Below are 26847 nucleotides of genomic sequence, written 5' to 3'. Positions count from 1 at the left end.
TAAAAATTATTTCGTATAAAAAGTAATTTTTAGTTATAAAATTGTAAAATGTTTGTACTAATTAGCATGGTATACGTGTGTTACACGTATTCAAAAACCAGTATCTCAAAATAATATATATTCACATTTGGAGCAGCCGATAATTAAGTGTAGTTTTGGTTTCAGCTAAATGAATTACTATATTTTTTTCTTCTGGTTAATTAGTCAAAGGAATACTGGTTTTGCTCTAAATGAACCGTCTGATTTCGTTTATATGTACAGTAGTTTGAATCAAGTTAGTCAATTCATTGACTTTGCAGGAACTTGCTAATTACAAAAGAAAGAATATTTAAATGAGGAACTTGCTAATTACAAAAGAAAACTCAAAAGAACAACTCTGGACTTAAACGGTTCTACTTGCATAAACTAAGAATTAGCAACTGTTTTGCATAAACTATTTATATGAATTATGGAAGCGATAAAAACAAAAATACACCTGGAGACCCTAAAAAGTAGAGGAAAAAGTCGAGAAACATGACAGACTCAGTTGCTAGCAGTTCAATCATACTATCTAAAACTAACTCACATCCGTGAATTATCCAAACATAATCTGGCGGGAAAAAAAATCAAGCATATTGATGTTTCTGCTAATAAAGAAGCCAAATCTCAACATTTTTGTTAACAAGCAAGATGATTGTTCGATTGCCAAACAGTAACAACAACCAATGTCTATTGTTTCACTCTGACTCAGAATGTGTATCCAAGTAAGATATGGCAACAGCAGCATGGAGGGCTGCTCCTATTGGAAGAACTTCTTCATCAATGGTGAAGTATGGGGAGTGCAAACCTTTAATAGCAGACACGTCTGTTTTATTTTGTGTCCCAATGAAGAAAAATGCAGTTGCCATCTTCTGGGAATAGAACCCAAAGTCCTCTGCAGCCATTAAAGCCGGGGAATGCTGCACGTTATTCTCGCCAAGCAAGATTTCTCCAACTCTTTTACCATGATCATAGATAGTAGGATCATTTATAGTTGGAAGATATGGCCTCATTTCCTCCATGAAATCAATGGTGGCAGAGCATTGATGTACTCCTGCCTGAGTCTCAATGATCTGTGAGTAGCAAGTATTTCTAGTGTTACTCATCAACAATAACATTTAATACATACCCAACAACATATTACTAGAAAGCTGGACTATAGGTAATGTGGAAGAATTTATTCTGAAAAGCGTAAAGCACAAGTTGTAGATTTATCTGTTGACCCTTCTATTGACTGATATTTCAGGTGAAGTTAGCAAGGCTACAGTTTATATAGAAGCTCAAAAGGTCGGAAAGTTCTCTAGAAGTTGGGGAGGGACTTGGTCCCCTCGCAAAACCCTGATGCATACCTCTTTGATCCTCTGCTTAAGATAGGAATATCCTTCTAATGTCATGAACCGGAAGGTTCCACCAAACCTTACACTTGCAGGGATTACATTTCCAGCTTGACCACCATCTACAAATGTAACAGAGACAACCTGCATATAATTACAAATCAACAGGGATCTTTAGACCATTCTGCTCGGAATTTAGGATTCTAAACAAAAAGCAGATTATATCGTAACTAAATGGAAACAGAGCGATAAATACCCTAGGCTCTAGAGGATCAGTTTCTCGAGAAATAAGTTGTTGGAGTGCAAGAACTGCCATAGAAGCAGCCAACATTGGATCCTTAGTTTTATGTGGTGTTGCTGCATGGCCGCCTTTCCCTTGCACTACTGCAGTAAACCTGCTTGATCCAGCCATAATAGGACCAGGTCTCGAACCAATAGTGCCTACGGGCATAAATGGCCAGACATGCAAGCCAAATATTCCTTTAAACCCATCTAATGCGCCTTCTTCTAACATATAGGAGGCACCAGCATATCCTTCTTCTGCAGGTTGGAAGACAAGCTTAACTGTGCCCTTCAGTTCAGAGTGAAGTATTACCCAAATAAGTTTATTAGAATTTAGAAAAACATGGTTAGGTCATCAATAATAATTATTCTCCTACCTTCAACTTGTCCCTTCTGTTCTGAATCAATCTAGCTGCTCCAAGCAGCATGGTGACATGAGCATCATGGCCACAGGCATGCATTTTGCCATCAATCTTGCTTTTGTACTCCCAATCTACCAACTCCTTCAAAGTTACACTTTGAATCAGTTAGCCTAGTCATTGTAGAGGAATTCTATCTTCATTTGAGGAAGTACGATTGACCAAAGATGAAATTCTTTCCTCTAGTAAAAACATTTAACAAAGCACAGATTGAGCAAGGATGATAATAAGATCAATATTCTGGTCATTCTTTTTGCTGCCTCCCAAGGGGGTCGCAGAACAGAATGGTGTGACCTGAGAAATACCCTTGTTTCAAGTAATGCTCACCAAATAGTTAATTCAGAAACATATTTTCAACTCTCAAATTTGCAATTGTTCTCAACCTTTCATTTGAATCTAATTCTGCTTACCACCTAGTGAAAGCAATGAATGATTTGCTTGTAACCAAACATGTTACACCAAAATTTCCCATTATCCTCACACATAAGTATGATATAACTGACACATAATGTGTTTGTTGTGGAATCCTCAAATAGAAGATAAGGCGAGCATCACATCAATTTCCTAAAGTTCAACCATGACAAAGACAGAAGATCCACAATGTCAACTTCTTAGCAGCTCAACACTGAGGAATTGGCTTGCAAAGGAGGGAGGTGAGAACAACAAAAAATTTGATGATATGGTAAAGGAGCCAAAAAGATGAACGAATGGTAATTTCAAGCCGCCGAAGTTATACACTGTCAGATGCATGCTTGATGTAACTGATACAGTAGTTTGGTGGTTGCATCCACATCACGAAGAATATGTTTCACATTCACCCTTTCTTTTTCATAAGGAAGACTAGGTTTAACTTTTAGTGGCTTATATTGGAGATGCTAGGGTGGACTCGATCTGTTCAAGCATGTAACGAATAATGTTAATTAACTGTTTAACGTTAGAATTTGAAAGTGATTTCCCCTTCTTCAATCACTACGTATAGTTTACAGGTTCATTTATAGCATTACTTGTTCTATAATGCTCAGCTGGGTGCATATGATTTACCCTTCAAGCTTGGGCAGTGTCAAGAAAACTCGTCACTCTTAAAGTCTTTCCTTGAGTGACAAAATAACCAAGTAACATTAACCTAATTAGCTGACTTTAAAGGCTAAGTTGACCAATTCTGTGAGAGATGTTTTACCTAAAGTATCCTTACCAAAAAATATTTCACCTAAGTTATTTAGAGTTTCAAAAAGAAAAGCTCTATTGCACACAAGAAAGATACTATCAAATAATTAAGCTTATGTTTTGGAGAAACTCAGTACAGTATATAAGTAACTGATGGCAAGAAAAAAACAAATAAAAAACACAGATGCACACAAGGGCAAAAGTAAAATAATAATAATAATCATACTAAAAAACTTAACCCGATATGAGTTTCATTCACAAAATGCAACCATAAATCAGTTGACAGAAAGTTTTTGTAGCAATATCCAATCCCTCCCCCCTCCCCCCTCCCCCCCCCCCTTTTTTTTTTCCCCAACCAACCAAATCAATGCAATCATTTAACAAAATAACAAATCATTGGATGGTAAATTCGGATACCATAAATGCATAATATGGCCAAATCAAAAGATGAAAAGAATAACTACTAAATAAGATCAATCCTTTCAACGTTATTGGGTTTCTTTCACAAAACATAACTATGACAAATCAGTTTTACGATGATAATTGCCACCATTCAACCTCAAGAATAAGCCTGTTCCCTAGGCTCTAGCTAATGAAGGCAATTAAAAAGAATATTCCCTTTGAGCAAAAAAATGAAATATTTCTATATTTATAAATAATTTAAATTTAAACTTCTCGTTAATAAAATAATTTATAGCCATATAGTTTTAAAAAAATCATTTTCGTATTAAACTCAAAAACAAATAAATTAGGTTGGAGGGAGTAACAAGAATAAATTTTGGAAAAGGGCCGCAGAGAAACTGAAGTTAAAAATAGAAGAAGCAAGAAAGAGACCTGAAGGGGGAGAGCATCCATGTCAGCTCTCAGACCAAACCAAGGTTGAGCACCTGACCCTATGGTTCCCACCACACCGGTTTTAGCCACAGGCCACATGTACTTGACGCCAAGCGAGTCCAGCTCATTTCGGACGAGTTGACTGGTTTGGTGCTCTTGAAATGACAATTCTGGGTACTCATGGATTCTCCTTCTCACCCTTCTCAACCAATCCAAGAACTCCGGTTGCCTCGCCGATTCCAGAAGCTCCCGAGTTAGTGACCCCGTTTCAGATCCCAAATCAGTTTCTGTATCTGCAGCCCATGAATTGTACGGAAAGCTCGTCGATAGTAATGTCAATATGAGTATCAAGTCTACGCAAAACGAACCCATCCCTGGAAACCACCAAAGATCTTAAGGTCCTTAGGCTTCGTCACTCCCAAAGGACTAAAAATAATTCGACTTTGATTTTATTTTTCACCACTATTAGTAACACAAATATCAAATTATGATTTGGGTTATTTGGATTATATGTAATTTATTTTAAAATTTAAATCCTCCGGATAAAAATTATATATAATTATTAGATATCAATTAAGAAACAGGACATGAAACTGTTTCTCATATCTCGTACTGGATAACATATTTTCTTTTTATATCTGTAACATCCTTGATCCTAGTGCTTGTATTTATTTCGTGATCTATATTAAAGAGTACTAAACATATCACGTTATAATTTATCTTGTTTGAGCATATTATTTCAACAAAATTCTTACTACCACTTTATGTTTTACTTCAAAGTCGAATAAGTTTTATCCTTCTACCTTTTCACCATAAAAACATAAATCTCTCTTTAATCTTTGCTTATAGTTATTGCATTATTCATTACCTAACATTGTTAAATTGTCATGTGATCTTTTATTAGCTTACTAATTGACTTAATATCTTGCTTATTACCCTTTTGATAATCATATATAAATATAAATTTTTTATTCCTAAAAATTAATATTTTTTTTTTACTTTTATCCTCTTACTTAGAACTCTTTCGTCATTTAAATCTATCATCGAATATTTTTGAGTATTATTTAATTATTTAATATACTTATCCTTAAATTAATTCAAATTATAAATATTCTCACACTCCCTTTATTTTCCTCTTTATATATTTTTACCCCTATTATGAAAATTTAATTAGTTTTTTATATTAGTATTTTACCAGTAATCAAAATATGTAATATCACATTTTATTTTAAGTCATAACTTTGAATTAGTCTAAAATATTGAATACATAAGTTTTTTTAATTAGCAAATTTTAAATCTATTGTATTTTCTTAGAATTAGTTTATATCACGTGCAATTAAAATTTCTTTCTCTTTTAGTTTCAAGTTTAACTTTTATTTTCGTTACTAAATTATCTACATGAGACATTTATTTTGTGTTCTTAATATTTTAATTTGTTATCCTATTATTATTTTTCTTTATCTAATAAAACATTAATTTTGCAGTCCTATCTATAGTTTGAGCATTTTTACTATAATTTTAATCTAATCTCAAGTTCAAATTATCTTTCCCTTCTATTTATAATTTTAAATGTTTTTAAATTTTTAATTATTGCTATTACACTACCTAATATATAGTATTTCATGTTTTCATGTGGCCTTCATTATATTTTATATTTTATTCTACTATTCTCAATAATATTTTCTGAATAAATAAGCTTTTTATTTTTAAAAAGAAAAACAAAAATTATTAAAAAAAAGAAATTTTAAATTGGCAGTTTTTTATTTTTATTTTTTAATTTTAGTTTTTTATTTTAAAATAATTTAAAAAATTTAACTTGAAACTACTCTCCAATTTGAATGGACAGTGTTTTTTTAATTTTTGTTTTTTATTATAAAATATTTTATTTTATTATTTTATAGATATTTAAATTAAAAAATAATAACCAATAACTAATTATTAATTAAATAACTAATTATTAACTACTTATGCCATATGGTATTTTTTAAATTGGCAGTTTTTTTTAATTGTTTTTAATTTTATTTTTTATTTTAAAATAATTTAAAAACTCCAACTTGAAACTACTCTCTGTTTTTTATTTTAAAATAATTTTAAAACTCCAACTTGAAACTACTCTCCCATTTGAATGGACAGTTTATTTTTTAATTTTCATTTTTTATTATTTTATAGATATTTAAATTAAAAAGTAATAATCAATAACTAATTATTAACTACTTATGACATGTGACTTTTTTCTAGGCTGCTACTTGGCTTAAGGAGAGAGCTTTCTCCTCTCCTTTTAATAATATATAGATGGTAGTGGTTGGTTTGTTTTCTTTAATTGTAACTCGCGTGATGTACTGATAATTTGACAGAATATTAATCTTATAAAATTATGATCTAATATATCATATTATTTTAATAAATATTAGTTATATTTTGTTAGTTAATATAGTGTGCAGAAGAACAAAATCTATACAAACTCAAAGGATATAAATGATATAGTAACAAATAAATTGTTTGTTCCTTATTAATTCTTATTGTCAAATTAGCAAGTAGTTAATACTATACATTTACTAATGTGACTTTTTATTAACTTGTCAATGGACTTAATATTTTGATACTACTTCTCTTTTAATATAACATAGATATATATTTTCTTACTCTTGAAATAAAATTATTTTTTAAACTTATGTTATATTGTTCAAAATTCTTCAATTATCTAAATTTATTGATAATTTTATTGAGTGTTATTTATTTATCTTTTATTTTTTTAATCAATTTAAAATATAAATATCTTAAAATTATCTGTATCCCCCTCTTTTCATACATTCTTTCTACTGTAATATTTGATTAGTTTATTATTTTGTAGTTTACTACAAATTTAAATAATGTAATATTTTTTACTAAATTATAATTTTGAATTCATCAAAAGTATAAAGAGATAAGCATTTTATTATTTTTATAAAAAAACCCTACCAATATTTAAAAAATTATTAATTTGTGTTATATCTATAATATGCTTATCTTATATTATAAGTATCTTTATATTTTTATATTTTTTATTATAAAATTATGAGTTCTATTTATTAACTAAATTTCCTAAATGAGAAATTTAATTAGTATATATATTTTACGCTATCGCTTGAATATTTGTTTTTAGTATTCTTCCTTTATAACTATTTGTTTATTATGATTTTAGTTATGTGTATATGTACAACTTTTCTTATCATAATTCTAATTATAAGTTTTATATTTTTATATTTTCCCACAAATTTATATTGTTTTTTGTTCCTTGTTTATCTAATTGCATTATCAAAATTTAATATTTTTAAATTGTCATATGAATTATTAATAAATTACCAGTTTAATATATACAATGAATATAATTTTGTATTACTCTTGAAATTGAACTTGACTTTATCCTGTATGACTTTCTCTTAGTTATTTTGATATTTAAATTTATAAATAATATTTTTGAGTATTATTTATTTATTTAATTTTATCAGATAAATTTAATGTGAGGATAGAATCACATTATATCTATTATCCTTTTTATACATTAAACTTTGTTCTACAATATTTTGATTTTTTTCGTTATGTTTATCTGTAATACGAATATTATTGTATTAGTTTCTAAATGGATGGTGTTGAATTAGGTCAAAGGTTAAACAAAGAAGTTCTTTTAATATATGTCATAAATCTTAGACTTTTATTCTATTGCTCCTAATTATTTTATTATTTGAAATTATCAATAATATTTTTGAGTATTATTTTGATAGTTTATTATATTTTTTAAGTTAATTTACAATATAATTAGCCTCACACTATCTCTATTTTCCTCTCTTTATATATTATTGTGCATTTTATGATATTGTAGTTTGCTTCTTCTTTTTTTCAGATCGTATTTCACTATAACTCAAAGAGTGATATATTTTATTCTAAATTATAAGGACTAATACTTCAAGTATCTATATGATTAGTAGATCTAATTCAGTTGCTCCTTCAATTTTCTCTCAAGTTCTAACTTTTTTCTATCCCATTCACACAACCCTCTTCTCTGATTTTCTATCCATTTCTTTGCTACTTCAATGCACCAATTATTTGAACCTTTAATTCCCTTTTCTTTCTTAACCGTATATAATTGTTTTACTTCTCTCTCTCTCTCTCTCTCTCTCTCTATATATATATATATATATATATATATATATATATATATATATATATATATATATATATATATATATATATATATATTATAAAGAAACTACTATCCATTCAATTTGAAGTTTTAATTTTTTATTTTTTCTTTTCTTTTATTTTAAAATAATTTTAAAACTTCAACTTGAAAGTACTCCATAATTTGAATGGGTAGTTTATTTTTTATATTTTCTTTTTTTATTATAAATAATTATACGATATTTACATTTATTAATTCAAATAGAGTAACCAATTAATTCAAAATTTAAAATTTAAAATATATTTTAGTTAGAAAGGTAGTTTATTTTTTCTTAACAATGCCACTTGGCTTAATGAGATTGCTTTTTCTTCTACTTTTAATTATAGATAGAAGATATTAGGAAGAAACTACAATCCATTCAATTTGAATTTTTAGTTTTTTATTTTCTTATTTATTTTATTTTAAAATAATTTTAAAACTTCAACTTGAAAGTACTCCATAATTTAAATGGATTTTTTTTTTTTTTTTTTTTTTTGTAAATATTTTCGTTTTTCTATTCTAGATAATTATAAGATATTTATATTTATTAATTCAAATAGAGTAATTAATTAATTAAAATTTTAAAATTCAAAATATTTTTTAGTTAGAAAGGTATTTATTTTGTCTTAGCAATGCCACTTGGCTTTTTGTAGTTATGCCACTTAGCTTAATGAGATTATTTTTTCTTCTACTTTTAATTATAGATAGATAGTAGGAAGAAACTACTATCCATTCAATTTGAATTTTTAGTTTTTTTTTCCTATTTTTATTAAAAAATAATTTCAAAACTTCAACTTGAAAGTGCTCCATAATTTGAATGGGTAGTTTTTTTTTATATTTTAATTTTTTATTATAGATAATTATATAATATCTATATTTATTAATTCAAATAGAGTAACCAATTGATTCAAAATTTAAAATTTAAAGTATATTTTAGTTGGAAAGGTAGTTTATTTTATTTTAACAATGCCACTTGGCTTTTTGTAGTTATGCCACATGGCTTAATGAGATTGCTTTTTCTTCTACTTTTAATTATAGATATATTATTTTATATTGTATTGCTACTTCAAATAAAATATTTGTTATAATTGTCATTTAAAATGTATTGTGTCATATTAGTAAATTCTTTGGTACACAATAATAAAAAGATGAATTATACTAACAATTAGTTTATCGTGGTGGAATTGTTATACTATTCTTCCTTTTTATTTACCCCAAATTCCACCAGAGTCGTGATAACGCTTAACCCCCGCCTCTACGTAAACCAAAAACACATTAACCACAAACAAGATTAAAAACATAATAAAGTTTAGTAGGATAACATAAATAAGTCAAAACAAGTACGGTAATACATCAATACAACCCAGAACTGGTGTTACAAAGTTGAACTACTATAATCGAATCATAATCCAAGTATATGAAGCATAACATATGTATTGTCCGAATGAAAGAAACACTAATAGATAAATGATAGAGGTGACTTCAAGGCACTATGGGTCGACCAAAGCAACTCTACCTTGCGTCTCCAAATCTGCTCATACGCAGTCTCCTAGGTCCCACTATTACCAGGCTCAATATGGGTAGTTAAGATGTGCAGCAAGTGCAACATGGGTATAATAATCAATGTATACTTAGTAAGTAACATTGACTGACCCCGTCAAAGTAGTAGCAAAGTTTTGTAAAAAAGATACTACCTTTATATATAATGTGCATGTCACAACCCCAAAATTCCGCCTTTAGGATCATTATGGAACCTAGTCTCTACGACTAGGTAAGCCTTTCACACAACAATATCAGACAAGATATAATAAATTAATATTAAATAAAACTGAGAACAATGGACTAAAACACAGCCAATAACATAATACAACTTTTACAAATCCCAAAACTCGATAATACAGAGTCATAAGCTCTAAGAAGAGTACACAAGACATTCCAAAATACAATACTATTTTGGATTACAATTAAATAGTAGCATAAATAAAGTAACATGGTGACTCCGAGGCCTACGAACCGAACGACAGGTATACCTTGAAGTCTCCAACCGCACAGGCACAACTCTCAAAACTAACATGATCCGAAATACCTGGGTCTGCACAAAAATATGCAGAAGCATAATATGAGTACACCACAGCAGTATCCAATAAGTATCAAGACTAACCTCGGTGAAGTAGTGACGAGATTTAAGTCAAGACACTCACTAGACATAAACATGTGCAAGTATATAAATATAAAGCTGACATCAGAAAGAACATCAATATAAAGCTAACAACGGAAATAATATTAATATAAAACTAACAATGGAATAATAGAAAAAACAAATGGAAACACGAAGTAACAGATAATAAAGCAGCAAAATAATCATAACACAGTTAAAGTATGAATGAAATCAATTAAGAAAACAAGTGACAATTCAAGTAATCAAGTCATTCCAACACATGATTTAAAATAAGAATCACCCCGAAGTACCACACCTCATAATCACAAATCATAGGCCACAATCACGAATCTTACACACATGGCACCTTGTGCCCACATTATCAATCACCTTTCCACGACAAATATCTCGTGCCATAACATAAGTCTTACCCGCACGACAAAGTTCACGTGTCACCACGCACATCGTATCCGTGTAAATCGCCCATAAAATATTCGAAGGATTTATTTAAATAAGATAAGGCATGATAACAATTTAAATAAAATAAAGCGTCAAATTAGATAATGCGTTTATTTTAGGAATCAAATAAAATAAAATAAAATATAATTTATATAAAGTAAAGTATCAAATGAGATAATGAGTTTAATTTAAGAATCAGTTAAAGTAAAGCATCAAATATGATAATGAGTTTAATTTGAGAATCAATTAAAGTAAAACATAAGAACAACTTCCTTATTGTAATCCGTTTTGTTACTAACAACCCAACATAATATGAGATACCAACTCCACGTAAGTAAATTCATCTTGTCAACCAAACCATCAAGTAACGATGGAGACACAGATTAGCACATAAAAATAATGCAGCAAATCATGTAAAATGCATGATACACAAACCGTTCCAATCACAAAAATACAACAAGAGTCACTTCGAAGTGCCACATATCATAAGTCACAAATCACAATCTTCCTTATATCGCCGTGTGAGCCTTACATTTATTTAAAAAAATAATATTATTTTTGAAATAGCTTCACGTGCTTTAGGCCCCTTATCTCGCCGCTCGTGCTTCAAATGAAGTAATTTCCCTTACTAGCAACACGCGCATAAATTTCCCTTATCTCGCCGTATGCGCATCAATACACCACACTTATACCGCCGCATGCCCATCTCATCACAACAAAATAATCAACCCGCACCACCACGTGCCCATATGCCACAGCATTTGTCAAACAACAATACCATTGCCACAATATTTCTCAAAAAGCAATACCAATGCCACAACAATACATAGCCTATGGCTCAACAACAAGGTATACAAGAGTTTCAACGACAACACAATGAACGGAAGAATAAACTCAAAAGTGTAAGATATTCCATGTAATAATAACTTCAAATAAATGCATAAGAAGAAACACAACAATGAAAAATAATCCATGTGTTAACAACTTCAATTAAATTCATATAAAAATAAATTCAACCCTTTTTCCATCTATTTTGGTCTCTTGAGGCCAAACAGTTATTATTTAGGTTCCGGACTCCAGTTTTATGGGGTGTTTCATATCAGCTTTTCATTTTTATTTTTATTTTTATACACACTATATTTAATGGTAAGTTATTGCCAAATGACTTTTTATGGGGAGTAAGGTAATACATCAATACAACCCCTAGAACTGGTGTTACAAAGTCATGAGCTACTATAATCGAATCATAATTCAAGTATCTGAAACATAATATATGTATTGTCCGAAGGAAAGAAACAGTAATAGATAAATGATAGAGGTGACTTCAAGGCACTACGGGTCGACAAAAGCAGCTCTACCTTGAATCTTCAAATTAGCTCCTATGAAGTCTCATACATCCCACTACTACCAAGCTCAGTATGGGAACATAAGATTTGCAACAAGTTTAACATGAATGCAATAATCAACGTTATCACGCCCCGACCTCGGGGAGCGCGATCGACACTCAACCGAGATAACCTGGCCAAGCAGACCTGTACAATGCCTCCTACCCAAACTCACCCATGAATAAAGAGAAGATATATTTCATTACTTAGGCAACCAGAAGGTTACATGAATAATCCGAATTTCATTGCCGTTAGAACTTCATTCAAGATCTCTCAAAATATTATATTACACATTCATAGTTTAGAAGTGGAAACATATGATACAAATACAACCTTACTAGTTTGACTTTTCCGACACCAACATACAAACCATACTATGTCTACAGAGCCTCTAATAGATACAAAAGATTACTATGATAGTACCGACCACAAGGCCCCGACTATATCTCAAAACATAATACACAAGGAACAAAAGATATACGACCCCGAGATGAAGTGGGGCTCACCAAGTCAGCTGGGAAGAGGGTGCACTGCTATCACTGATCAAAGCCGCCTGCTGTGGAACCACCTGCATCCATTAAAGATGCAGCGCCCCCGACAAAAGGGACGTTAGTACATGATGAATAGTACTAGTATGAAATCCAAACACCCCATTCAAGGATTGGAAGCACAACATGAATGTGACGAATCATGAAAACAATAAAAGAGTTTAAATAGCCATTAAAACCACAACAAAATCATTTAAAACTTTAAATAACATTTATGAATTTCAAGTTGGGGATCCTCTATAATAACCTCTACCACAATACCATAATATCTACACAAAGCAGCCATACCGTCTCACCCCAATGTATGCGGGTGGAGGTATAATCACAATGCCATAATCTCTACACAAAGCGACCCTACCGCCTCATCCCAATGTGTGCGGGTAGAGGTGTAATTACAATGCTACAATCTCTACACAAAGTAGCCTTGCTGCCTCACCTCAATGTGTGCAGATGGAAGTGTAATCACAATACCACAACTCTACATAAAGCGGCCCTGCCGCCTCACCCCAATGTATGCGGGTGGAGGTGTAATCATAATTTGGATTCTCAAAACGATAATAGTTTGTACAAAGATTTCTTTTCAAATCAAACCCTTTGGCACCTTTGGCCTTAACAAATATAAGTTCATAAGATTTCATCATATGAGATATAAGAATTTGATCACATTAATTTCGTACAAAACTTTCTTTCCAAAAGGGGTATAACATAATTAAGTCCAAATAGAGAATCATTAACATACGAGGGTTTTGACACGTTATGCAATCTGAGAATCAATTTACTAGCTTGAATATCCAACCTCAACAGTGTTTCAAGTTCGAACTACACATGATGGAGTTTTATAAGAATACGGGAATTCCGATACTAAAAGAAGATTTTAGCCTTCATACCTCGAAAGAGCTTTCTGTGGTATAACAATAATGTCCTGACACTCCTAACGATGCCAATCTATAGAAGAGGGGAGAATTACAAGCACGATTAGAGGAATTCGTATGGCTAGAGCTTCTACAATAACAACCCAACCTTTCCTCAACCAATTCAATAACAAAATCACTCAAGATTGTCCAACAACTTTCCCACAATCCCTATTATCTCATGCAAGTGATAAGTCTACTCTCATCACTCATAACTAACACAAATCAGAAATTGGAGAATTGAGAGAAGAAATTCTTACCTTTTAGAAACCCTAGCAAGTTCCTCTTGATGAAATTCCAAGGCTTGGTTAGAGTTGAGTAGTGAAATCCTTGAATCCTCCCCTTTCTCTCTCTAGAATAGCACTCCTCTCTCTCTAAAATATCAGATAATCCCTAAAAAATGACCCCTATGGCTATACAAAATGAAATGGGATCGGGTTATAAAAATAAAAAAATTGACCCTCTGAACTCAACTCTGTGATCGCAGAGTGAATCGCAGATCAGGTCTGCGGCCCGCAAAATGAATTGCAGAAATGGTCCCAAAAACTGGGCTGGTCTGATCCAGTCTGCGGCCCACATATCAATTATGCAGCCGCAAAATGGACTACAGAATTTCCCTTCGGAAATCTTCATGCTGGTTCTACGACGGATGTGCGGCCCGTGAAACGATTATGCGGTTGCATAGTTGATCGCAAAACAACCTCCAAAATTGGCCAATTTCTCTTCTTCACTCAGTGGCAGATCTGCGGTTCACATATCAGTTTTGCAGTCGCATAATGGACTGCAGAAACCTCCTGTTCTGCAATAATTTTTCTTCAACTCCCCAATGCTCTGTTCAACCCAAAAAGTCCGTACCGCGGCCTCAAATACATTAGCCTACCTCGGCACCACAAAACTCCGGATTTTAAGTAAAATTTTATGGGGCCTTACAAACGTGTACTCAGTAAGTAACATTAACTGACCCTGACAAAATAGTAGCAATATTTTGTCAAAAAGATACTACCTTTATATAACATATGCAGTTCATAAATAAACATAATAACATAAACAAAAACATAGAAGCATTGTATAGATTATGCACGGTTCAAGCATAAGATAAATGCATGCTTTCATAAACTATCAAGTCTAGTGCATATGTCAATACATCTCAACAACATATGTAAAGATATGCACAAAGGAGCATTTATATAAAATGCATCAATAAAAGCTTAATATCACTAATGTAAAGACTCGAACTTTATCTCAAACCTACATTTCCCAAGTATCCAAGAACTCGTGTGCACGCCACTAAGAGTGAAACGTAGGAAGGAGACTCATGAGAGATAGATCTATATCCACATGCAATAACAAGCACGGACAACTCAACGTGCATAACATTACCAGTATAGATAATTCAATGTACCATAGCCACAATTAAATGTGAATCTCGTATGCAAATGTAAATGCACATGTACAATGCATGACTATATATAATTCAACATACATATCTACATAATATCAAACTAGGATGTAAAAGATGCCTATAACATTATACTATCATGGAGAAGATGCTTATGTATTCATGTAACAAGTAAAACAATTAATTTAGGTGAATCATGTAAAGCAAGTAAAACCTACAAGCATGCCATAGTAACCCAATATGGATATACACGGTACATGTATATACGCTCATCACCTCATTTATAGATTATCCCCATACACGTGGCATTTCACAAACAAGTCCGTTTTTGAAAAATTCTCTCAAGTTGAGGTTAAAATCTTAACTTACTTCTAACCCGGGCTAACTTCAAGCTTCAAAATACCCTTTTCTCACTCAAAAGCCCCCATACGTCCACAATTAGTCAAAAAGCACTTAACGAGCTCAAATATAGATATAGGGCTCAAATTTCATAAGCAAATAATAGGTTTAGATAAAAATCAATAAAAGTCAACAAAAGTTAACCCCGAACCCATATGGTCAAATCTTGAAATGAAGGTTAAATCCTAGTGACCAATAACTATACGACGCCAATATATGCTTAAATTTTCAATTAAAAGTTATTTAGGCATTCAAATTACCATTTAGTATTTCCAGATTTTCTCCAAAATTTTACTCAATTTCATCTTCAATCTATGTTTCTAAGACAACATGATGATAGATTCATGATATAATCATAGATAGGAGTTAACATTACTTACCCCAAAGTCGTAGATATTAATCTTGCTTAAAATCCCTGACACTCGAGCTCCAGGCTTCAAAGATTATGAAATAAACTTTGGGTATGAAATGAGGCTATTTATAGAGGAAGTCAAACTTGCAGCCAAAATGGCCTGGCTGCGCCAGGGGCCGTGCCCTATGACACACCAATGCTGCAACTAGCAGAATTTGCTATTTTTCATTAAAACCTTCCTCGAGCAACCCAAAACTCATATGGGCACTATGTGACCCCTTCAAATTATCTCAACAAGTCCAAATACCATAAATGGACTTATCTAAAAGCTCAAAACAGGAGACAAAGCGCTACAAACCAAAATGACTACCCAATTCAACTTAAAAAATCTTCAAAGTTTTATTTCTTAGGATATAATGCAAAAATGCTCTAGAGGGCCCTAATCCCATCATGTGTACAAGTCCTAATACATTATATAAATTTGTGTGAAACTTTAAAATATGAACCAAAGTAATATTACTAGAATCGAGAGAGTAAGGTCGCTACTTAAACATTTTAACCTTCTAACTAGCAAAATAATGTTCCAAATTTTTTTCGAACCCTTCAGGAACCAAATTACCTATATGCGTAAGTCATAAAACATAAAATAAATATACAAAAAGTTTTAAATTAGGTACATGATTCTAAAATTCAAAACGATCAATTTGGTCATTACATGCTCCACCTCTTAAATAAACGTTCATCCTCGAATGTCATGCCCCAAACTTGGGTGAGGTGGACCGGCACCTGGTGGCTTAATTTGACCAAGCGAATATATCATTTATAACAATCATATAAACTTGGAACATCTGTAAAGAGAAGATAACAACATGCCTCTGTGAAAAAGTATCTGTACATAACAGAAACTGAGGGTATGAATACCATAAATTGAAACATAAGTCATCTGAAAACTAAGTCATAATATCTATACATATTTGAAAGCACCAACATATGTCTATGAAGCCTCTACGATAGTCTAAAACTGTAGAATTATCGAGACAGGGGCCTGACCTACCCAAAACATCTATATATATACAAAACTCTATACTCAACCCTAGGTAGTAAGTGGGGCTCACCAACTGTAGCTGAAGTGCAGCAACTGCCTAGCGGGGAGGTCTGCCAACCTGTGCGTCTGAACCTGCAGTGAATGTAGCTCCCCCGACAAAAGGGATGTGAGTACAAATAAAATTATACTCGTATGTAAGACAGAGAGAATAACATATGAAAGTACTGAAGCTCAAAAAAGAGATAAATGAAGCATAATCAAATGAGTATAGCGGAGGGGCCTAGGAAACAGTCTATAGAAACACATGTCAAGTCTTACCATTCTTGTATCATATACATCTTTTGGATTGTTCAATAAAGCAATTGGGATCATGTTACTTTAGAGCATTTGGATATTTGTAAATAACACATGTTCTTAAGCCTTTGAGATTAATATTACACATCATCAAGTGAGCCACAAGGGCATATAACACATAAACAGGTGATTAAGCCAATAGGGCCTCGTGCACGGGATCACATAAACTGATTAAGCCACAAGGGCCTCTTGCACGGGATCACATGAACTGATTAAGCCGCAAGGGCCTCATGCATGGGATCACATGAATTGATTAAGCCGCAAGGGCCTCATGCACGGGATCACATGAACTGATTAAGTCACAAGGGTCTCGTGCTATGTACAAGATCAGTTGTACCAAGTAGCACATGAGCAAATGATTAACATTCTTCGTATACCATTTGATTAGCTTATGGAAGGTTACACATGATTCAATATGATCGACATACTTTGGGTAAGTGATTCATTTAGCATATGCGATATGGATATCTCAAATGAAAGACTATGGATCATATAGGATCGACAGTGAAGGATCGACATAGTAGGAATGATAACATGTGAGAGATTGTGTACTCAAATAGCAAATGACATGGTGCCTCAAGTGCGTTTATCCTCTAAGAACTCAAGCACTCATATAAGAGGGAACAAGTAATTGGGAGGTCATGCCTTAGCGAGGACAAGAAGATTTTGCCTTACATAACTCGATCCCAATCCTTAGAGTATTACAATGATCAAAATACTTTTTTGCAGCTTCAATATATGACAATAATGATAATAGGAACTTATGTTAACAACCAAACATTTGTTCCAACCATTTAGGCAATTCGTCAAATACTTAACGAGCGTAATCTTCCAAGAATCTTTCAAAATGGTGTTTCAGCGCATCATTCCTCTCTCATAGCTCACAACAACATACTAAACATCTTATGAGGCCAACCAATATTACCCTTATATCATCAACATAAAAAACAACCCCTAACCATCTCAAACAAATAACAAAACTTGGACTCATGGCTTCCGATTAATATCCCGTGAGTCGTCACCATAAAACATACTAGAAGTACTCATATGAATCCAAGTCATATCTTAGAAGAAGATGACTTACCTTATTGATAGAACCCTTGAAGTTCTTCACTTGAGTTTACTAAGAGGAAGACCTTGCTTCTAAAATCCAAAGATAGATTGAGGTGAGATTCATGTCCTTGATGATGATTTATAGCCTATTTTAGCCAAGCTTTTCCAATCCTAGAAGCACTATTTTTTTTAAAAAAGGGTGTTTTTTTTTCCAAAGTTGAAGTATTTGGCCAAGATTTTGGAAGAATTAAAAGTGCTTCTGAGGGGAAGCAGAAGCATTTTTGGAGAAGTAGAAAAATGTAGCTTCTCTCCAAAAGCACTCTTTTGAAAAGCACTTTTTAGAAAAATACACTTAGAAGCAGTTTTTAAAAGCTTCGCCAAACACTAATTGCTGCTCAGAATTACTTTTTAAATTAATTAGCCAAACACAAACTGCTTCTCACCAAAATTACTTTTGAGAAAAAGCACTTCTCAAAATAAGCTGATTTTTGCAGCTTGGCCAAACGAGCTATTAAGCTAGAAGAGTAGTTGAAACACTTACATGGATCTTGGAGTGTGAGAGGAGGAGAAAATGGAGAGATTCTTCCCCAACATTTAGCAAGTAACTAAGAATGAATTCTCAAAGTTTCACCTTATAAAACATATAAGTTTGGCCAACTTAACCTAGGAGGTGTCACGTGTCCTGTATTCATTGGGCACTGTGCATGTTTGTAGTAAAACATGCATATTGTTTTGCACCAAGATCAGATTAATAAACGGTTTATTGCATTGGAAACTAGACTTAAAAACCTTTAATTTGGTAATTCACCACCTAACTCATCATACACAGGTAGATATTCTTTTTTGAAGTTGAAGCTTGTGCGATCTCCTTTGAAATACGGATCCGTTGTGTAACTTCTCACTTGCATTTGTGCTATGGATCTTCCTATAACTTAATTAACTTTAAAAATACCTTCACTCATTATTATGACCAAACGATATAGTATTAGTCCCTAGCCTCCTTGGTCATGCACAATATTATTTTTAATCATTGTTGTTGCATTTTAAAGTCTTGAATCATCTCGGGACTCAATCCTTCTATACACTAAGCTTTTGATCTATTTACTTATACACAACCCTATTCTTGTGGGTTAGGGTAAATTTACTCATGTCGGATGGTTCAATTCCTAGTCCCAAGATATAGGGTATTGCATTATCTCCCTATTGGGATCATTCATCCTCGAATTATAGTTGTAACTCAAGAAAAGTCTAAGTCTGAGTTTTTCTGAAAATTTTGGCAGAGTTTCCTCTGTAACTAGGACTATCCAAAATCCTTTCAGCTAACCAGAAACATATCTACGAGCCTTACAGGGCATAAAAATACTTGCAACTTATTGAGATGAAGGATACACATATAAGGCTCATCCTGGCCATAAAATAGCACCCAACTATCAAAACCTACCTCTCTTTTCTCTTCTCTGGAATCTTAGGCATGGATTATTGTCATTTAGCCTGAAACATCAACATGTCCTGAATACATAAAGCATGAGTAAGATAACATATAGAATGGATACTTGAAGCTCGAACCATGGAAATGAAATTAGGAACCTTTTTCCTGCTCATAGAACAAGTGTGGATACTTCAATCTCATAGCTTCCTTGGCTTCCATGTTGCTTATTCACTCTTCTGATTCCTCCATAATACCTTAATGAAGGCTATGTCTTTGGTTCTTAACTTCCTGACCTATCGATCAAGAATATCCACTGGAACTTCTTCGTAGGATAAGTTTTTTGTAATTTCTATGTCTTCAGTAGGCACAATAAGGGTAGGATATCCCACACACTTCCACAACATAGATACGTGGAACACCAGACAAACTGATACTAATTCTGTGGCAACTCTAGTTCGTACGCCACTTGGCCAATTTTCTGCAATATCTAGTATGGGCCGATATACCTCGGACTGAGTTTCCCCTTCTTCCCTAATCGCATAATGCCTTTCATAGGCGAAAATTTTAGGAACACCCAATCATCTACATCAAATGTTAAACCTCTACACCGCATATCTGATTAAGATTTCTTGCGACTCTGAGCTGTTTTCAATCGCTCTTATATCAATTTAACTTTTTTCATAGCTTGATGAACTAAGTTTCACCCAAGTAACCCTGCTTCGCCAACATCAAACCATCCGATCAGAGATCTACACCTTCGTCTATACAACACCTCGAATGGGGCTATTCTGATGTTATTGTTATATGCAAACTCAATATGGGACAAATGAACATCCTAATTCCCTTTAAAATCTAAGGCACACTTCTCAACATATCCTCGAGTGTGCTCTGCCTATCCATCTATCCGAGGTTGAAAGGCTATAATGAGATTAGTCTGAGTACCCAAACCTTTCTGAAATGACCTCTAGAAATTTGTTGTGAATTGAGTGACTTTATCAGAGATGATGGAAATTGGAGTGCCATGCAATCGAACTATCTCTTTGATATACAACTTAACGTAATCCTCTGTTGTGTCAGTAGTTTTAAACGATAAGAAGTGAGTTGACTTTGTGAGTCGATCTATAATCACCAAAGTCGAATCATACTTACGAAACGAGCAAGGCAAGCCTGTCACAAAGTCCATATAAATCATCTCCCATTTCCATACTAGAATCTCTATGTTCTGTGCTAACTCGCCGGGCCTCTGATGCTCAGCTTTGACCTGCTGATAATTCGGGCACTGGGCTACATAATCTGCCACATTCTTTTTATATCGTTCTACCAGTAGACCTTTTTAAGGTCATAATACATCTTTGTCAAACCAGGATGAATGGAGTACTGTGAACCATGTTTTTTTTTTCATAATTCTTTCTCTTACCCTAGTATCTCAAGCTACCATCTCCCCAAGCTCAAAAGTTGTAGTTCTATGTCGCTGGATCCATCCTTTAAGTTGAAGGAAAAAGGGATCTTCATACTGCCTTTCTTTCACTTATGTAACTAAGGTTAACTCTACCCTATTCGGGATAACTACAACAACATCATTTGGGTCCAAGAGTCGGACTCCCCAAGCTCTCCAACAAATGAATATCTTGGGCCATTTCTCTCTTTTCTACTTCTAAGTGTGCCAAACTACCCATGGATCGTCGACTGAGGGTATCAGCTACACCATTAGCTCCACAAGGATGATAGAGAATATCAACATCATAATCTTTAAGAAATTCAAGCCATTTTCTCTGCCTTAGGTTCAACTCTCTCTCCTTGAAGAATATACTGAAGGCTCTTGTAATTAGTTAATATATCAACATGAAATCCATATAGATAATAACGATGTATCTTTAATACGAACACTACTACTACCAATTCTAAGCCATGTGTTGGGTAGTTGTTCCCGTGTTTCTTGACCTACCTCAAAGCGTATGCGATTACCTTCCCATGCTGCATCAAAACACAACCCAAATAAACACCTGAAGCATCAAATAGAATACCCCTATGTACCTTCCGGCAAGGCCAAGATTGGTGTCAATGTCAATCTGTCTTTCACCTCTTGGAAACTCTTTTCACATGTGTCTGAACATTGGAACTTGGTCGTCTTCTGAGTTAACTTGGTCAATGGGGAAGAAATAGAGGAAAAACCCTCCATAAATCTCCGATAATAACCTGCCATACCCAAGAAACTTCGAATCTCAGTAGGAGTCATAGGTCTAGTACAAGTCCTCATAGCCCCAATCTTCTGGAAATCCACTTTAATACCCTCACTGGAAACCACATGGCCAAGAAATGCTATGGATTTCAATCAGAACTCACACTTGGAGAACTTGGCATATAACTTATGATCTTGTAGTGTCTATAGTACTGATCAGAGGTGACTCACATGTTCTTCCTCACTCCACGAATATATCAGGATGTTGTCAATAAACACAATGATGAATATATTGAGGAAAGGTGTAAAGACCCTATTCATAAGGTTTATGAAAACTATTGGTGCATTAGTCTAGTCGAAGGACATAACAAGGAACTCATAGTGACCATATCGCATTCTAAAAGCTGTCTTTGGGATATTCTTCTCTCAAACTTTCACCTGGTGGTAACCGTATCTCAAGTCTATCTTGGAAAAACACTTGGCACCATGTAACTGATCAAATAGATCATCAACTCTAGGGAGCGGATACTTGTACTTTGTAGTGACCTTTTTTAGCTGGCAGTAATCTATGTACATCCTCGGAGAACCGTCTTTCTTTCGAACAAATAGAACTGGTGCACCCCAAGGTGATATGTTGGGTTTGATGAGACCTTTATCGAGAAGATCCTTCAACTACTCTTTCAATTCTTATAGTTTTGTTGGGGCTATTTTGTATGGAGTAATAAATATTGGCTGGGTAACTGGAAGCACACTGGAGGGATACCAAGAAGTTCCTCAGGGAACACTTCTAGATATTCATTCACCATTGGTGTAGATTGAAGAGTTGGTGCCTTTTCATCAGCATCAATGTCCTTTACTCGAACTAGGTGATATAAACACCCTTTATAAATCAACTTCCTTGCATAAAGATAGAAAATAAACCTACCCTTAGGCGTCACGGTATCACCCTTCTATTCCACGACTGGCTCGCCCAAAAAATGAAATCTCACGATCTTGGCCCAACAATCGAGCGTAGCATATCAAAATGATAGCTAATTCATACCGATAATGACATCAAAATCAATAATTTCTAACTCAATTAGTTTTGTAGTCGTGTCACAGTGATATATCACAATAGTACAACCTCGATAAACCTGTCTGCTATAACTTAATCACCAACTAGAGTAGATACAGAAAATGGCTTGCCTAACTATTCTGGCTCTACCCCAAATTTTCCAGCAACAAATGGAGTAACATATGACAAGGTAGACCCTAGATGTATTAGTACATATACATCATGAGAGGAAACATATAATATACTTGTAACCACATCAGGTGATGACCATGAATCCTGGCGGCCCGCTATAGCATATATGCGGTTCTGACCATCGCCTGAACTAGACATTCCACCGCTACCTCTGCCTCACCCTGTAGGTTCCTGAGGGCCACAAGGTGGGGAAGGCGCTGCTGACGATGCTACTGCAGACCTTGTGGGCTGAGTTGTAGTACCTCTACCTCTTTTCCTAATGTTTGGACAACAACTCCACATTGATAACATGCGTCCGAGGCCCTGGTGACACACCCTTGATTGTATCCTTCCACACTGGCCACAACGAGTCGAGGTGGTCTCACCTGACTCGTACCCTCTGAGTCCGTAGACCTAAGCCCTCGAACTCTAACTCAGCCTTGACTGGGCACCCTAATCATACTTGGGCCTCGAGAATTGATGTGGTGCACTGGATGTACAGTGAGTTACCGACTGTAAAGACCTTGTTGATCTCCTACCAAAGTACCCCATGTTACTGCTCTGAACTCCCCCATAACTTCCAGTTGATCTGGCCCTCTTACTCTGGTCTCTTTTTCTTTTGGCTTGAAGCTTCTGCTTGCACTCCTCTGTCTGCTATGCAAAGGACATCATCCTAGAGATATCCATATCTTTGTTCAATAAAGCGAATAGCACTCACCAATCAAATGGGGTCTAAGTTCAATCACGAATCGACGAACCCTTGATCGCATAGTAGCAACCAACTATGGGGCATACCTAGCCAGTGAAGTAAATTTAAGGTTATACTCCTTCATGCTCATGTCATTCTGTCTGAGAACTACAAACTCGTCGACCTTCGCCTGCCTGATCTCTAACGACAAAAAATGATCCAAGAAGGCCTCAATAAACTCTTTCCATACTGCTGGAGGTGCATTCGGCCCTCTGGTATCTTCCCATGTCTCATACCAACTCACTATAATATCTTTCAATTAATAGGAATCCAATTCAATAACCTCTATCTCAAAAGCATGCATGACTTTAAGTGTTATGTGAATTTCATCAATAAAATTCTTGTGTTCATTCGGACTAGATCTTTTAAATTTTGGAGGACCCATGTGAAGAAAATGCCGAACTCTAGAACCGGTTGACCCTTCTGATTGACTAGCACTCAGAGATGCTTCAGCCTGCTACTGTGACTGAATAACTACCAACTGAGTAAGCAACTGAACGACGTCTATGATATTCTTATCAGTAGAACTAGGCAGTGGAACAGGAGTTAAAAGAACTTCTTTGGGATCTTCTGGCCCCGGTGGTTGTGGGACTAGGGGTGCCTGATTAGGTAGACCATCCCGAGCTGCAGTCTGGCCCACATTAGCAGGTGGCAACCCACTAGTATCTGCTTCTGGAACTATACCAGGTCTTTGGATGGCTTTCATCTTTCTTTTTGTAGGCATATTCTGTAGAACATATAGCAATGCATGAGTTAGAATCAAATTCTTAAGCTCGGCTTTATTGCATGATCTAAATTATGAAAGAAGGGTAACATTTCCTAAATTCCATGCAGCCTCCCAATTATAAGTGTGGGGCGCAAAACACCCATACGTAGAACTTTACTAGAAACAATTTCATAAACTCCCTAGGATACTTGAACGATGCTCTGATACCAAGTTTGTCATGCCCCAAACCTGGGTAAGGCATACCAACCCTCGGTGCCTTAACTTGAGCGAGCGAACCAACCTATCATATCATTTAGAACAATCATATAAACCTGGAACATATATAAAGAGAAGATAACAACATGCTTATGTACAGAACTATATGCGTATAATAGAAACTGAGGATATGAATACCAAAGACCAAAACATAAGTCATTTGATAACTGAGTCATAACATCTATACATATTTGAAAGCATCAACATATGTCTATGAAGCCTCTAGGATAGTCTAAAAGAAGTGTCGACACAGGGCCCTGACTTATCCAAAATATCTATATACATAATAAAACTTTATAATCGACCCCAGGAAGTAAGTAGGGCTCACCAACTATAGCAAAGTGTAGCAACTGCCTAGCCGGGAGGTTTGCCAACTTGTGCATCTGAACCTGCAGTGAATGCAACGTCCCCCAGCAAAAGGGATGTGAGTACAAATAGAATTGTACTCGTACATAAGGTAGACAAAATAACATATGAAAGTACTGAAGCTCATAAAAGAGACAAAGAAGCATAATCAAATGAGTATATCAAGGGGGGAGGTAGGAAACTGTCTATAGAAATACATGTCAAGTCTTACCGTTCTTATGTCATATACATCTTTTGGATTATTCAATAAAGCACTTGGGATCATGTTACTTTAGAGCATTTGGATCTTTGTAAATTACACATGTTCTTAAGTATTTGAGATTAATATTACATATAATCAAGTGAGCCATAAGGGCATTAACTTATAAGCAAGTGATTAAGCCGCTAGGGCCTCGTGCAAGGGATCACATGAACTGATTAAGTCACATAGGGACCCATGCACGGGATCACATGATGTGATTAAGCCGCAAGGGCCTCGTTCACAGGATCATATGATCTGATTAAGTTGTAGGGGCCTCGTGCTATGCAAGGGATAAGTTGTCTCAGAAAGCACATGAAACATGATTCAATATGATTGACATGCTTTGGGCAAGTGATTCATTTAGCACATGTGACATGGATATCTCAAATGAAGGACTATGGATCATATCGGATCACCAATGATGGCTCGACATAGTAAGAATGATAACATGTGAGAGAGTGCGTACTCAAATAGAAAATGACATAGTGACTCAACTACGTTTATCCTCTAGGACCTCAAGCACTCATATAAGAGGAAACAAGTAACTGGAAGATCATGCCTTAGCGAGGAGAAGAGGATTTAGCCTTACATACCTCGGTCCCAATCCTTAGAATATTACGACGGTCAAAATACTTCTTTTAAGCTTCAATATATGACAATAATGATAATAGAAACTCATGTTAACAATCAAACATTTGTTCTAACTATTTAGGCAATTCGTTAAACACTTAAAGAGCGAAAACTTCCAACGTTCTTTCACGATGGTGTTTCACCGCACCCTTCATCTCTCATAGCTCACAACAACATACAAAAAATATTATGAGTCCAACAATACCTACCTTATAATATCAACAAACAAAATATCACCTAACCATCTCAAACAAATGGCAAAACTTGGACTCAGGGCTTCCGATCACCATCCCGTGATCCTCACCATAAAACATACTGAAAGTACTCATATGAATCCAAGTCATAGATTAGAAGAAGATTTCTTACCTTATTGATACAACCCTAGAAGTTCTTCACTTGAATTTACTAAGAGAAAGACTTTGCTTCTAAAATCCAAAGATGCATTGAGGTGAGATTTATGTCTTTGATGATGATTTAAGCTAGAGGAGTAGTTGAAACACTTACCTTGATCTTGGAGGGTGAGAGAAGAGGCAAAAATGAAGAGATTATGCCCCAAAATGTTTAGCAAGTGACTAATAATGTATTCCCGAAGTTTTACCTTATAGAACATAATGTTTGGACGACTTAACCTAGGAGGTGTCACGTGCCCCGTGTTAATTTGTCACTGTGTAGGTTTGTAGTAAAACACGCATAACATTTTGTACCAAGATCGGATTGACAAATAGTTTATTGTAT

General features: G+C 34.2%; 1 protein-coding gene across 1 annotated transcript; it reads right to left on the bottom strand.

Annotated features, from left to right (window-relative positions):
• Positions 1-526: 526 nt before the first annotated feature.
• Positions 527-4514, bottom strand: LOC107790113 (IAA-amino acid hydrolase ILR1-like 3). The gene is made up of 5 exons (XM_016612019.2): positions 4052-4514; positions 2012-2137; positions 1609-1923; positions 1368-1496; positions 527-1091 (listed from the first exon to the last, which is right to left on the bottom strand). Exons 1-5 carry the CDS (start codon positions 4421-4423, stop codon positions 717-719), a joined length of 1317 nt encoding a protein of 438 aa, XP_016467505.2. The 5' UTR covers positions 4424-4514; the 3' UTR covers positions 527-716.
• Between the last annotated feature and the right edge of the window lie 22333 nt (positions 4515-26847).

Source organism: Nicotiana tabacum, chromosome 19 (assembly GCF_000715075.1).
Source record: "Nicotiana tabacum cultivar K326 chromosome 19, ASM71507v2, whole genome shotgun sequence".
NCBI classification, from domain to species: Eukaryota; Viridiplantae; Streptophyta; class Magnoliopsida; order Solanales; family Solanaceae; genus Nicotiana; species Nicotiana tabacum.
Note: the sequence above shows the minus strand (reverse complement) of the source record. Positions and strands in the feature narration are given on the sequence as shown.

Bases quoted from the DNA above. Each gene is read 5' to 3' on its own strand.
- LOC107790113 (XM_016612019.2), bottom strand. From the start codon at position 4,423: ATGGGTTCGTTTTGCGTAGACTTGATACTCATATTGACATTACTATCG. The intron at 1,497-1,608 runs GTATTTATCGCT...AATTATATGCAG, and splicing joins CTGATCCTCTAGAGCCTAGG to GTTGTCTCTGTTACATTTGT. The intron at 1,092-1,367 runs GTATGCATCAGG...TGCTACTCACAG, and splicing joins TTAAGCAGAGGATCAAAGAG to ATCATTGAGACTCAGGCAGG.